At 36.2% G+C, this 14,880-nt stretch overlaps 1 protein-coding gene across 1 annotated transcript in view; it reads right to left on the reverse strand.

Annotated features, from left to right (window-relative positions):
- Positions 1 to 11,906: 11,906 nt before the first annotated feature.
- LOC117340789 (selenoprotein S-like) overlaps positions 11,907 to 14,880 on the reverse strand; it is a 39,057-nt gene continuing 36,083 nt past the window's right edge. Inside the window, exons 5-6 of the mRNA XM_033902562.1 lie at positions 13,892 to 13,952; positions 11,907 to 13,116 (exon numbers count right to left, since the gene is read on the reverse strand). Coding sequence (XP_033758453.1) covers positions 13,034 to 13,116; positions 13,892 to 13,952 — 144 coding nt within the window. The 3' untranslated portion in view covers positions 11,907 to 13,033. The remainder of the gene's footprint in view (positions 13,117 to 13,891; positions 13,953 to 14,880) is intronic.

The following is a 14,880-nucleotide window of genomic DNA, read 5'->3' on the forward strand; positions in this document are numbered from 1 at the left end:
ACTGCAGCTTCAAGTCAATTACTAAATTATGAACGTCAATGTTTGCTACTTTGCAAGTTAGAATATTTCCACGAATGTCCTCATTAACCAAGAGTATGTGACACCCAGTCACATGTAGCTTCATCCTCGCTTTCGTCAACACCGACGTCAAGGGAAATTAAACTGACATGTATGTTTCAGCATTTGACACATCACAACACTTGTAAACTCAATATGGTAATATAACATTTAAAATATGATTTCTTATGATATGCGTATTATTTATCAAGGAAAGCCTTGCAGATTTACTTCATTGCGAATTTTGCCGATGTCAACTTAGACTGCTAAACGTACAATATCATTTCGAAAAGGGCACGTACAAAATATGAAACAATTATTTTAATTTGTTCGAACGGACTGGATAAAATACATTGTATTTACATGCACATGAACATGAAAGACGTGCTATGATTGGCGGGAACTTTGAAGATCCTCTGTTTAAATAGAGACCCCTAGGTATACAGTTTAAAACACGAATCATTCTACCGCCAATGAAATGGAAAGGAGGAAACTTATATATCGGAAGGACATCATGTCTTCAACTGCGATTGGGAGACCCGGTAAAGTAAGCAAGAAACAACGAAATGAGCAAGTCACGCTACATAGTATTCCCCGACGGATCGCCCTGTTGCGTGAACACCAACGAATCGCGGTATAACGTGGACACTTTTTCTACGCATGTCCACTAGTGGACATCGAGTTGGCAGTCCACCGTGGCTGCGTGAATAACGCAAAGTCCACATAAGCTGTACTGTATATAATTTGCGAGCTCATAATCTAGAAAGTGAATTCGAGAATGGCGAGGTTTTAGAATTATGGACTCTACAAGATTCCTATATCGGTAACGGGAAGCTTGGTCGCCATCGAACTGTGTTATTTCCGTACAAATAACCGTTGAAGATTTGAATTTGCGGTTGATGCTACTCGCGAAAATGAATCACACGCAAAAAAGTAGTGAATTGCAGTAACAATCAATTGGTACAAATACACTATATATAGGGTCTATATCTCCTATATACCACTATCTATTAACTATCTTGTATAAATGATCACCTTGAGCACAGGCGTCTGTATCGTGTTAGTATTTATAGAAAACAATAGTATCCCCTGCTCGTACTTTTGTTTTCTATAAATATTAATCAGATGCAGACGCCTATGCTTAAAGTTTAAACAATATTTATTTGATAATAAGTAATACAATACAATCAGTGAAAAGTGTAACAGAGGATTTGGTAACAACCTAGAGCTTATGTAAAACCATCTCCTTTGCTGGAGATAGACAAAGACACCAAAGAAAGCCTGCCGGTCATTACTTAAAGCCACACTCTTATATTAGTAATATGCGTCCTACAACTATAGCTCCTTCGATGACTTCAGACAGGATACTTATATATCTTACTCCTGAAACATATCTCTTTTTTAAAGTAATGTATCTTTACAAATTAATATAGCAACCTTCAACACAAAGGACGGCACCGGCGATAACACATTCACGCGGCGATTACCGAGTTTGACAGATTCATTCTACTGACCCGGGAAGATTAACACATCCCTGGCATCATACCTAGCCCGGCTTGTATCGCGTTGTTGTACATAATATACATTTACCGATCTGTAAAGAATTATTATTTTTTATCAATATATAGAGGATATCAAAAATGAAAAAATGTAATAAACAGAATATCTAACAGTGCCTCAGTAATACCAAATATATTTCACGAGTGGGGCTAATATTTTGATATTTTTCACTTGTGCTGCGCACTCGTGAAAAATATCAAAATATTAGCCCCACTCGTGAAATATATTTGGTATTACTGAGGCACTGTTAGATATTCTGTTTATTACATTTTTTATCGACAAAAAACCTACCCCGTATGCTAACTAGGCCTACAGCGATAATTTGTAAACAAAAACAGTAGTTCCCCCTGTCCAGGTGCTGACATATATGTCGGGCTTTCTGATTGGTCAATTATTTTGGTATTTTGTATTCATTAATTTGATTGGTCAAATCAGCAAAAATGATATTTTTCACTAGTGAAAAATATCACTTTTATAGAATGAATAATTTTTGATATTTCACTGGTAAAAATGTAGTATATAACGACCTGCTACTCTAAATTTTAATTCTATATTAAAAGGAGTCGACGTAGCCGCGGCGTTGCATTGCTTTTCACGTGAATGCATAAAATCGGATCATCGATATCAGTCCTACAAACACCGGAACTTCTCTAAACCGACCTTACACGGTGCTTTAATATCTGGCCGGTTTAGAGAGGGTTCGGTTTGGAGAATTGATCTAATTTGACCGGTCAGGATACGATAGTATTCGAGGATATTATTGATCGGATGACGATCTGTATCTTTGAAGCATGCAGAATTGATTAAAACTAAACTAATCAAATAAGTTATAATACTGAAAACGTATATCATTTTATTTACCATAACACATGGATAGGATTTCGAACGTTCGTGCGAATAATTTTTCTGGAAGGTCTTGAATTTATTCTTGAATTATTTTTTTATAGCACACGAGGGATATCGAACAGTCGGGGTAAATAATCAACATAGCATTTCCGTTGGATGATTTTAATAAAACTTACTATATAATACTGCGGTTTTCACAATAAGGTATTTAAATCACTTTAGAGAATTCAAATTCTACAACTATACTGGTACCCCAGTATTCAATTTTGTTCTGGCTTGTCTTCTGGATTACCACACGTTTGGCTCCAAGCATCGCTGACAAGTTATAGAGGGACGAAAATATGGTGTTCCGTTAGGGCCAAATTTCTAATATCGCTCCGTCGCTCCTTCGACCTAAACGCGAAGGAGCAAAACACGATGAGGAAGGAGCGAATGAGGGGGCCATCGTGTTTTCGCGCCTTCGCCATCGTGTTTTCGCTCCTTCGCGTTTAGGTCGAAGGAGCGAAGGAGCGATATTGAAAATTTGCCCCTAACGGAACACTATACTAAACAGTTATATATTTATAAACTTGCAATTTGCTTGTTGCCTTCTCGGTCCTCCACAAGTCCGTGCAAGATTATCGTATATAAGATGTTGCATGATGCGCGATATTGACAGTTGAAATTGGATTTTTTTATATTTTATTCACTTTGCCTTAGTGACAACCTGTCTGTATTTATTAGAGTATTGTAAGTAGTGGCCTGCCATCAAAACATCTGTCTTGGTAACTGCAATCAACCTGGCTTTGGGAGCTCGTCTCTCTCTCTTAGAAGCCTGGTGATCACTGCAGTGTCTTATCGCTACTTTTACCTATCAGTTGATGATAAATACAATCCGTCTAATTTGAAGACATGTCTACACACGACGGGCAATAAGTCCTGTTTGTTTGTTTGTTTGTTTTTTTAACGTCCTATTAACAACCAGGGTCATTTAAGGACGTGCCTTGTTTTGGAGGTGGAGGAAAGCCGGAGTACCCGGAGAAAAACCACCGGCCTACGGCCAGTACCTGGCAACTGCCCCATGTAGGTTTCGAACTCGCAACCCAGAGGTGGAAGGCTAGTGATAAAGTGTCGGGACACCTTAACCACTCGGCCACCGCGGCCTCTGGCAATAAGTAGTCATATGAGGATATATGATTTTTTGAAATAGCGATTTGTCTTTTAGATGATACACCAAAATTAATGGATATATACTTTTTAGCGGCATCGTCCAATCGCTAATAAACGTTTGTGGCTTTGCGGCTGAGTGTTGTGTCTGTTTACCGCGACGTTGAGCGGGCTTAGCATCAGGACGTGTGGCCGCGGATCTGATGTACCCCCGATGGACATTACATTTGGTGGGTATACCCTGGCAATTTGTATCACTTCGTGAAGGAAGAACATTATTTAAACATAGCACGTTCTGGAAGGATTTTAGAATATGACGTTAAGGCACGTCGGCCGTTAGTGCGTTTTGTTGATACTATGGGCGTTAAGTTTTGGTAAATGATGATTTAAAATAAGTATTCTGACTAGAATTGTGTTAGTTTCAGGCGTAGGCATGTTACGATTTTTATACAAAAAAAATTCCAAAACCAATATGGGATATACAATACCAATATGGGATGTACAATACCAATATGGGATGTACAATACCAATATGGGGTGTACAATACCAATATGGGATGTACAATACCAATATGGGATGTACAATACCAATATGGGGTGTACAATACCAATATGGGATGTACAATACCAATATTGGGTGTACAATACCAATATGGGATGTACAATATCAATATGAGATGTACAATACCAATATGAGATGTACAATACCAATATGGGATGTACAATACCAATATGGGATGTACAATACCAATATGGGATGTACAATACCAATATGAGATGTACAATACCAATATGAGATGTACAATACCAATATGGGATGTACAATACCAATATGGAATGTACAATACCAATATAAGATGTACAATACCAATATGGGATGTACAATACCAATATGGGATGTACAATACCAATATGGGATGTACAATACCAATATGGGATGTACAATACCAATATGGGATGTACAATACCAATATAGGATGTACAATACCAATATGGGGTGTACAATACCAATATGGGATGTACAATACCAATATAAGATGTACAATACCAATATGGGATGTACAATACCAATATGGGATGTAAAATACCAATATGGGATGTACAATACCTATATGATATGTACAATACCAATATGGGGTGTACAATACCAATATGGAAAGTACAATACCAATGTGGGATGTACAATACCAATATGGAAAGTACAATACCAATATGGGGTGTACAATACCAATATGGAAAGTACAATACCAATGTGGGATGTACAATACCAATATGGAAAGTACCATACCAATATGGGATGTACAATACCAATATGGAATTTACAATACCAATATGGAAAGTACAATACCAATATGGAAAGTACAATACCAATGTGGGATGTACAATACCAATATGGAAAGTACAATACCAATATGGAATTTACAATACCAATATGGAAAGTACAATACCAATATGGGATGTACAATACCAATATGCAAGGTTACAGTTTTTGTTCTGGCTATTGTTTATCTCTCAGACGTTTAAAATTCATCAATACAAAGAAACGGCGATGACGATCGTGAAAACGTCGTCAAATATTCAAAATCAGAGAAAAAAACACGCAAAAAGAAGAAGAAGAAGAGAAGAAAGAACAAAAAAAAAAAAAAAAAAACAAGAACAACCGCTGTAGGGATTTGTCCTCTAGGCTTGATTAAATGCAATTAGTAATTGAATAGACATTTACTAACACAATCTTAGTTAATGTGATGAGAATCCTTACACGAGTATATAAATGGGTGGTTGATATATACCAACAGTAAATATACTGACCTTGGGCTGTCAGTGTAATATGATTCTATCACATGGGGGAGTAAGCTGACTTGTCTGGGCGATGATCGCGTTCCCTCTAGAAGCAAGCTTTTGCAGCAGAAAATTATAGTTTGGCTGAAAATTAAAGCAAAGTAAACTACGCGTAAAAAGATGAAGATATTAAGAAAACTAATTAAGCGAAATTTTGATGAAATGAGTTGTGACGTCATTTAGATGCTAAATTACAATATTCGTCAGGATTTACACACTCAGAGGAACGGTCACCATAAATAGTACCGTTACTTTTAATGATATTCTGAAAATGTAGTAATTACCGAGATCTTCATGCTAATTAGAAACCGTTATTATATCCTTTCATAAGGCCCTCACCCATGTTATTTACCGAGAAACTTCAAAATGAACGTTCATTCTCTCTTTCCTTCTCAAAAAAAGTCAAATAAAATAAAGTAAAATAAAAAAAATGAATAAATATTTAAAATAGTACATTTTTTAAATAAATGAATAAATAAATAAATAGAATATCGATAAGTTTGAATTTCGCCTTGCTATTATTTGAGATTATGAATCCTTTAAATTAATGAGTCGAAATTCCCCTAAATCGATGAATTAACGTTTCTAATTTGGCGGAAAAAAAATCGTTTTTTTTACAGTGACAAAAGCAACTGGAAACCTAATGGCCTCACAAGTCTGAAAAATGCAATATAGACAATGTACTTGGATTGTACAACAAACACACAAGGTATTAGTGTACTTACCATACAAAACGAGAGCTAGATAAAATGAATTTAACTGCTTTATACGGATGCTTCGTCCTTCTAGGACTCGTCAGTGATGTTACGGTCATTATACAGATGTTTCGTCCTTCTAGGACTCGTCAGTGATGTTACGGACATTATACAGATGTTTCGTCCTTCTAGGACTCGTCAGTGATGTTACGGACATCATACAGATGTTTCGTCCTTCTAAGACTCGTCAGTGATGTTACGGACATCATACAGATGTTTCGTCCTTCTAGGACTCGTCAGTGATGTTACGGTCATTATACAGATGTTTCGTCCTTCTAGGACTCGTCAGTGATGTTACGGACATTATACAGATGTTTCGTCCTTCTAGGACTCGTCAGTGATGTTACGGACATTATACAGATGTTTCGTCCTTCTAGGACTCGTCAGTGATGTTACGGACATTATACAGATGTTTCGTCCTTCGAGGACTCGTCAGTGATGTTACGGACATACAGATGTTTCGTCCTTCTAGGACTCGTCAGTGATGTTACGGACATCATACAGATGTTTCGCCCTTCTAGGACTCGTCAGTGATGTTACGGACATCATAAAGATGTTTCGTCCTTCTAGGCCTCGTCAGTGATGTTACGGACATCATACAGATGTTTCGTCCTTCTAGGACTCGTCAGTGATGTTACGGACATTATACAGATGTTTCGTCCTTCTAGGACTCGTCAGTGATGTTACGGATATTATACAGATGTTTCGTCCTTCTAGGTCTCGTCAGTGATGTTACGGACATCATACAGATGTTTCCTCCTTCTAGGACTCGTCAGTGATGTTACGGTCATCATACAGATGTTTCGTCCTTCTAGGACTCGTCAGTGATGTTACGGACATTATACAGATGTTTCGTCCTTCTAAGACTCGTCAGTGATGTTACGGACATTATACAGATGTTTCGTCCTTCTAGGACTCGTCAGTAATGTTACGGACATCATACAGATGTTTCGTCCTTCTAAGACTCGTCAGTGATGTTACGGACATTATACAGATGTTTCGTCCTTCTAGGACTCGTCAGTGATGTTACGGACATCATACAGATGTTTCGTCCTTCTAGGACTCGTCAGTGATGTTACGGACATCATACAGATGTTTCGTCCTTCTAGGACTCGTCAGTAATGTTTCCTCCTTCTAGGACTCGCCAGTGATGTTACGGACAATATACAGATGTTTCGCCCTTCTAGGACTCGTTAGTAATGTTACGGACATCATACAGATGTTTCGTCCTTCTAGGACTCGTCAGTGATGTTTCGTCCTTCTAGGACTCGTCAGTGATGTTTCGTCCTTCTAGGACTCGCTTAAGACCTAAAGAGTCCATGCCTATAACATTTTACCATTCTCAATATTGTATTTCAACAGAACGTCTACAATATAACTCAGTGTATAATTTTGTGACAAAGTTTACAAATGAAATATATATATATATAAAAAAAAAAGTGGTCATGAAAGTGCATTGCATTACAGTGTGTACAATGCGACTACTAGTAATTTGACGGATTAAACATTAGAGGTATGTTTTCTTTACAAATAAATAAATAAAAACAATGGAAATGAACTTGGAACAACAATTTTCAATTCAGAAATGAAGTAGTCACCATAGAAATGACGGTCGGACAGTGATCTTATACATTACCCGTGGTTTAGGTCTGGTGTTATCAAAACTTTCTCAAAATTAGAGATGCTGGATGAGTTGCTCTTGACCATCTCCTCTCACTAGTAACAGTGTCTCCAAATACAATCTCTTCTTAGTAGTGTCACAAAATTTCTCGGTAGTAATAAAATCATGTCAAAATTCATTAAGAAATCAATCGTCGAGATAGAGCACAAATAGCAATGGCGGATGATAGCCAGAGCAAGTCTACATCCGATGCATTCTTTTACATTTATACAATACTTTACACTAGTCCTACATTATACTACAAAAGCTTATTTGTGGCAGTTTTTAGAGGAACACTAACATTGAAGTCGTATGAACGAGTTAAAAAATAATCATAACCGGCTATATACGGTATTATAAGACTCTTTCTCATTATGAAAAATTCCCTCACATTTGTGATAAAACAATTGTCTTATTTTTTCGGTCGTCATATGATATTTGATGACTAGATGTTGATAGCATATGCATGTGATTGAAATATAACTTGTAGTTAGAATGACATGAACACAGAGAAAACTCAAGCCCTTATATTACCATAAATGGTGCGACTTTATTGCAATATCGAATTAGCCATTAAACGGAATTCGTCAGTTACACCAGAAAGCTTTTAATTTCTGATCACTTTTCACTACTGAATATTGTCAGAATCAGAGGATTATATTGAACTCGTTGGTCAATGCATTAAGTAACCATCTTGTGTTCATTCTTCTGAAATTACATTATTCTACCGCATCTGGCCGTTTCATCTTTCATGTAGTGAATAGGTCGATGCCCTTTTTCTTCGTGTGTTGATTTCAACCATAAAAATCAGTATGATTCTGCTGATAAAGCTCTTTAAATTCGCAAAAAAAAAAAACAAAAAAAAAACAACCTTCAGTTTCTAATTAAGACATCCATAGGAGAGATTTCTAAAGTGCATGTCAGTTTTAAGCTTCCATGTCGGCATGATTCTAAGGAGCAATGCAATGCTTCTGTTTTATTTCTTAGTTAAGGTGAGTGTGAATCTGAACAGTAAAATACATTACTGGTGTTTTGACTGAGGAATCATTGTTGGCGGAATAGTTGGATTCTTTATGCATAGCGTGTCTCGTCTCCAATTCTTTAAGAGCCGTAGAAAAGGCAAAAACTATGTAGAATGTGAATCTTCGCATTGTACTGTGCATTCATTATGCACATACTACATTGATATTCAATAATGATGTTCACATTTTTGTCCAAGATATCAGAGTGGTCAATTGTTTTTTGTTTTTTGTTGTTTTATATGTTTTTTATTAACAGTTTCGTATGTTTGGTTTGATTTTGTTTAACGTCCTATTAACAGCCAGGGTCATTTAAGGACGTGCCAAGTTTTTGAGGTTGGGGAAAGCCGGAGTACCCGGAGACAAACCACCGGCCAACGGTCAGCACCTGGCAACTGTACCACGTAGGTTTCGAACTCGCAACCCAGAGGTGGGGGGCTAGTGATAAAGTGTCGGGACACCTTAACCACTCGGCCACCGCGGCCCCAATTTATTAACAGTAGGTCATCAATTTAGGTTTGAATTATTCCGAATGTAAGTCTTCAGTATACCTTTGGGTTAGACATAAATCCTCTTCTTTTAAAACTGTACGATACTTTAGGATGGATTCCCGTGTATTTACGCATATTTGTGTTCCCTTTAAAATATCTAATGATTTCTATTTCCCTGAATTGCCCAAGTTATGAGCTTTGCGTTAATTCGAAATCTGTAAAGTAACTCGCAGTATGAGTATTGAAATGAAAAGAATTTATCTCTGATTGAATAGGCGTCTCTTTTAAGCGTCAGGATGAGAAAACACCATATTTGGAAGTACACAGAAAGGCACGTGACCAAACGATACTCCATTTCATAAGGCATTTTTCAATCCAACCAATCGGTATAGATACACGAGCATCGTCACTACATCATTGTGGATTGTGTGTTTGGGTATCATGTTTGTCACGAGATTATCAGTTTACTTCCAAATATGGTATTTTCCGAACTGACACCCCAAGTATGTAGGACAAAAATAAATCAGAGGGATATATTTTCGTTTTATAAAATTCACAAAAAATGAAAAGAAAAAAAAAGACATATCGAGAAAAAAATGAAAAAAAAGAGAAGAAAATATTTTTACATGCAAAAAAATACAGGGAATAAGTGAGCGCCAAAACGCGGGAACCCATTTAAGCGTTGCACGGTAATTTAACATCAAAGGGCCAAAGGCCATGAGAAACGTCAGGGTCTGAGGTCATAAAATAAAAAAATTAAAATTGAATTTATAGTTAGACAGCTACATTTGTATTAGATGAAATGTCTTAATCTGGTTATTCCTATTATATATATATTAAAGAAAACATGTATGATTAACATATTTATCTGCTGAACAGTTTCAAATATCTGAGTATAGTTCTTTCTCTGACCTAATTATTTAATGTTTGTGGAAGATTATTGATATACATGTACTTCTGAATCAGTAAAGCTGCTTGTAAACTTGAAAAAAAAATCAACTGAAGGACGGTTTATTAACAGTTACATGTACTGTACAACCAGAGATATAATCCAAGATGCATGTACACACCCTAAGTTTTTTTTATCTATACCATAAGATGTTAATTAGGCCTAGCAAACACCTATTTTATTACCCCTAGTAACATCGAAAATGCATATTTCACCTCCCGATATAAAACTACGGTCGCGCTGTCGGTCACGCTGTCCGACGAGACATATATAGGCCTACAGTTTTGACAAACAAAATGCTAGTACTGTGGTACATCAGTCATGGATCATAATCGTTAGATTCTTTTCAAATAAACAAATAATAATCTAATTTAACAAAATCCTCATGAAAAACGACATTGTAGTTTGTTACAACTTGCCATCAATTCCTGTTGACATTTCTTTCGTATTCTAGCGACATACAAATAAATATGAAACTGCGAACGGTCGCTGTTTTAATTACATTACACATACCCGCCATTTTGGCTGATGATCACGTGATTAGTCACGTGACAGCTGAAGTTATCCCTGTTTCGCTGCAGAACTATTTATAGATTTGTAAACATTTGACTACATAAACACGGTTGGTTTTAGACTTATATGAAATGTTCCTGCATATGATCTCAGGATGAACAGCTTTTATGAGTCTAAGACATGTGGACAGCTTCTCTGTGGACGCATGTAAATTTCCACGACGATCAAACTGGTTTTTTTTACTTTCGTTTTCAAGGCAGTATTGAGACAGAACTACGTAATCCTACGCCAACAAAATTGCATATACTGATGAGGAAAATGTTTATATTCATAGTCTAAAATAGTTTAGAACACCGAAAATTCATATTTCATTTTAAGTAATTGCAGTAAACACGGGAACCATCGGTTAAATCGTGTCAATAATTGCTGTGTTAAAATAGGAACTATATGTGGCTGCGGATGAATATCATTTGTATTACAGAAAAGAGAAGTTGTTAGCCAGAAACAAATGTGTGATTAACAACATTTACCCACGACTATAACGGCAGGTGCCAAAGGCATCCTGACGTTAAAAATATGTTGTTTTTTTTTAAATATTGTGAGGCAATTTTTTTTTTTTTTTTTTTTTAGGTATCCTTTTTTTGTTTTTGTTTTTCTCTTTGTTTTTTTGTTCTTTTTTTTGAAACTTCATATCAATATTGTATTTTTGTGTAATTTCTCTCTAGGCTAAATATGAAAAAAATACAAATGAAATAGAAATGCCGATTTAAGGTGTAGTGTATTCGTTTATTGGTGCATAATTTGGTGAGTCCGTACAGACATTCCACAAAACAATCTCCCAACACTTCTGATCTCAGCGCATTTATAATCAGCTCAATTCTGTTCACCAAATTACACAAACATTGTTCTAGGGCCGATTTTAAAATTAGTATCCATTTGCAATTGTGTTCTGCGTATTTTAATATTATGTTTGTAACGGGGTCGTCCACTCAGTCATAAATGTAAATTGACGGTATATGAGAAGGGTATATAACTCATACGAGGTACAAAAGAAAACAATCAACATAGGAAATAACTTAAATTGTTTATTTTATACTCTATCAAAGCGACATTTCAATATAAATTTATTCACTCTCAGTCTCTCTCTCTTCCTTCACTATCTTACACCCATCTCACTCTATCTTTCTGTCAAAGTCCTGAACGAATTACATATTTTATAAAAGACACTCATAAACCTGTCTCTCAGATAACGAATTGTGAAAAATGCATCCTGACAAAACAGGATACTCACTACCTTAACAGCCTTACCTGTGAAATCGATAAAATTACAAATTAACATGTATTGGATTTCACTATGTAACCATGATGGTATTTTAACATATCATTATGCAATTCCACATTAAGGCTAGTTTTCCTAATCAGGTCTTATTACGTGACATAATATGGTAAATTCGTTTCATATACAATTTACACATGTACAGAAAATGTAAAGGTTAGTTCAACATATTACCTGTATAAATCATTTCAAGACAATATATATGCAGTACCTATTGAGATTTCAAAATAAAAAAAACGGTTATTACCAAGCTTCGATGATATCAGTTATGCCGGTGAGTCGAACTCTTGACCGGTATGACGTCATGGAGAATCAGGGGACATGTATGGCTTACCATTTATCTCAAAGTTAGAAACTATATAGACTCCCAATTGACAATACATATGATTTGCTTCAAGAGATATTGATAAACCTTAATGTCCAGTGATTCCATCAAAAGCATTGGGTGACCTTTATTTCCTGATAGTGATAGCGCATTGTACCAATATGACTTTAATAGACATTTATCTTGTTAAGAAATCTTCAGAAATTATTGATTATTTTACTGAAGTCGTTACCGCAACAGAATCACTACTGACATACAGTTTGTAATGTGTTCAATTTGAAAAGAAATAAGATAAGAAATTCAAAACTTGTTGAACATGGTAAGTGACGAAATTTCATTGTGACATTAAACATTTAATTCATTAAAACTCTGGTCCCTTTTTAGAGAAATAGCCTTTCACGTTACATTTAGTCGAAACAAATGTCTAAGGTAAATATCTACCACCATCAGGAAATTAATTTAAAAACAACGCGTATCTGTGTGTCATATCGAACCAAACTCCTCATGAAGTTTGGTGATCTGACACACAAATTAACCTCATCCGCCTCCCCCGCCACCTGCTCGTCGGGAGGGTCTGAAACTCCCCCCTCCTCCCCCTCCGCCCATCAGCGGGTTGTAATCTGTAATGACAAAAAAACATAAAGCGTAAATATAAAACGGCTGGCTGAAATTAAGAGTATTTCATTTGTATTTACTTACACAAGACATAAGCTTTCAACGGGCAGCGCTGGGATTCAACTTGGCTCAACTAACCATTCCAGATGTTGACTAATCCAAAAGCTCCTTAAGCATGTAAAGACTAATATAGCGCTCTATTCTTTCCGGTTTGAATATCAGTTCGATCTATGTTCACTTGTAATGAGGTCCCTTGTTCCAGCGTCTTAACATCCCTAATTGTGATTAAATGTGTCTGTCATTCAAAAATCCATGAATCAATAATTCGATGTATGTTCACTTTGCGATTATGTATAATGAACTCGCTTGTTCTTCCTTTTAGAAAATCCTAATTGTGATTAAATGTGTACGTCATTAAAAAAATCGTGAATAACAAGCGGCAGTCAGTACAACTAGGAGCGGGATGACGACGCCTACGTTCAGAACAATTGAAATAGAGACGAACTCATTTTCGCGTGCAATTAATTTTCCCGTATTTGGCTGACGATTACAATTATCGCCACGAAATAGCTCCACCCACAGGTACAGTGGGCCTTTTGAAACTGTAAATTGCAATATTAAATCACCGCGGAAAAGTCGTGTGGCATAAAAACGCGAAATTAAGTGGCATCGAAAATACGTTGGTTTACAGTAAATGCTTATAAACATAAGCAGGATTGTATTACTTTCTCATATGGCACATGCTATGTAAAATCTGGACATTTCGTTAGCAGGACTTACCTGTATCCCTGAGTTTCGGTTTTGGTTTTACCCCTTTTGGTATTTCTGTGTTTTCTTCTCTCTATAACAAATAAAGAAATGTATACATTATTCATTTTACAATAATCGTGAACAATGTTAAGACAACTTATATAAGTAATGCTTGTTAGTCCTAATTGAAGCACGCGAGGAGCTATACTGTAACAAATGCATACTACTATAAGGGTGTAGACTTCCAGCATTCCAAACACTTACCCCCAAAAACTTCAAAAGTGGGTTTTGGTGCCAAAAAAGTTAAGTCCACAAAGTGGTAAAAATGCGAAAACATATTTTTTTTCCGGTATGATTTTGCCATAACATCACCCCTAGACCTCTAACAAATGTATAAATCAAATTAGAAGGGTGTGAGGTGTATACTTTTGGACTTGCAAGCTTACCAAAAACTTTAAAGTGGGGTGGTACGGCGATGCGGACGCCGACGCGGACGCCGTGGGTACAGCATTAGCTAACAGTTACTTGTAACCAGTGAGTTAAAAACAAAACCAATTGAACCGCACCGCATTGATTTCCGACCACTAATGAACATTGATGCACAAAAATAATCATGCATCTTATGACTGCCATCCTTTAATGTACATGGAAGATGATAGGACAGTTAACAACAAAACATCCTAAATCCTAAATATTTTGATTAAGTGTATTACGGACTCTGTAGAACTTCTGAGCCAAAATCTGTATCCTGCTTATGAAAAACAACTGCCATACAAGATTAAGTATTTTATCTGGATTAATGAGTGCATGACAAATAATTCACAACTCTTTGATCAAATTTGCGACGGATGGACTCCGTGGCGATTCTCACAAATCACGGTAATAATACATATTTGATGCTTCCGGTGTCCACAAGGTCCCCTTGTAAGTCGGGCAATTGAATATAAAACCTAAATCCACAGCCCTAGGACTTCAGAAATCTAACAAAGAAAAAGATAATTGCTTTCAACATATTAAAT

This window comes from Pecten maximus, chromosome 13 (assembly GCF_902652985.1).
Source record: "Pecten maximus chromosome 13, xPecMax1.1, whole genome shotgun sequence".
Lineage (NCBI taxonomy): Eukaryota > Metazoa > Mollusca > Bivalvia > Pectinida > Pectinidae > Pecten > Pecten maximus.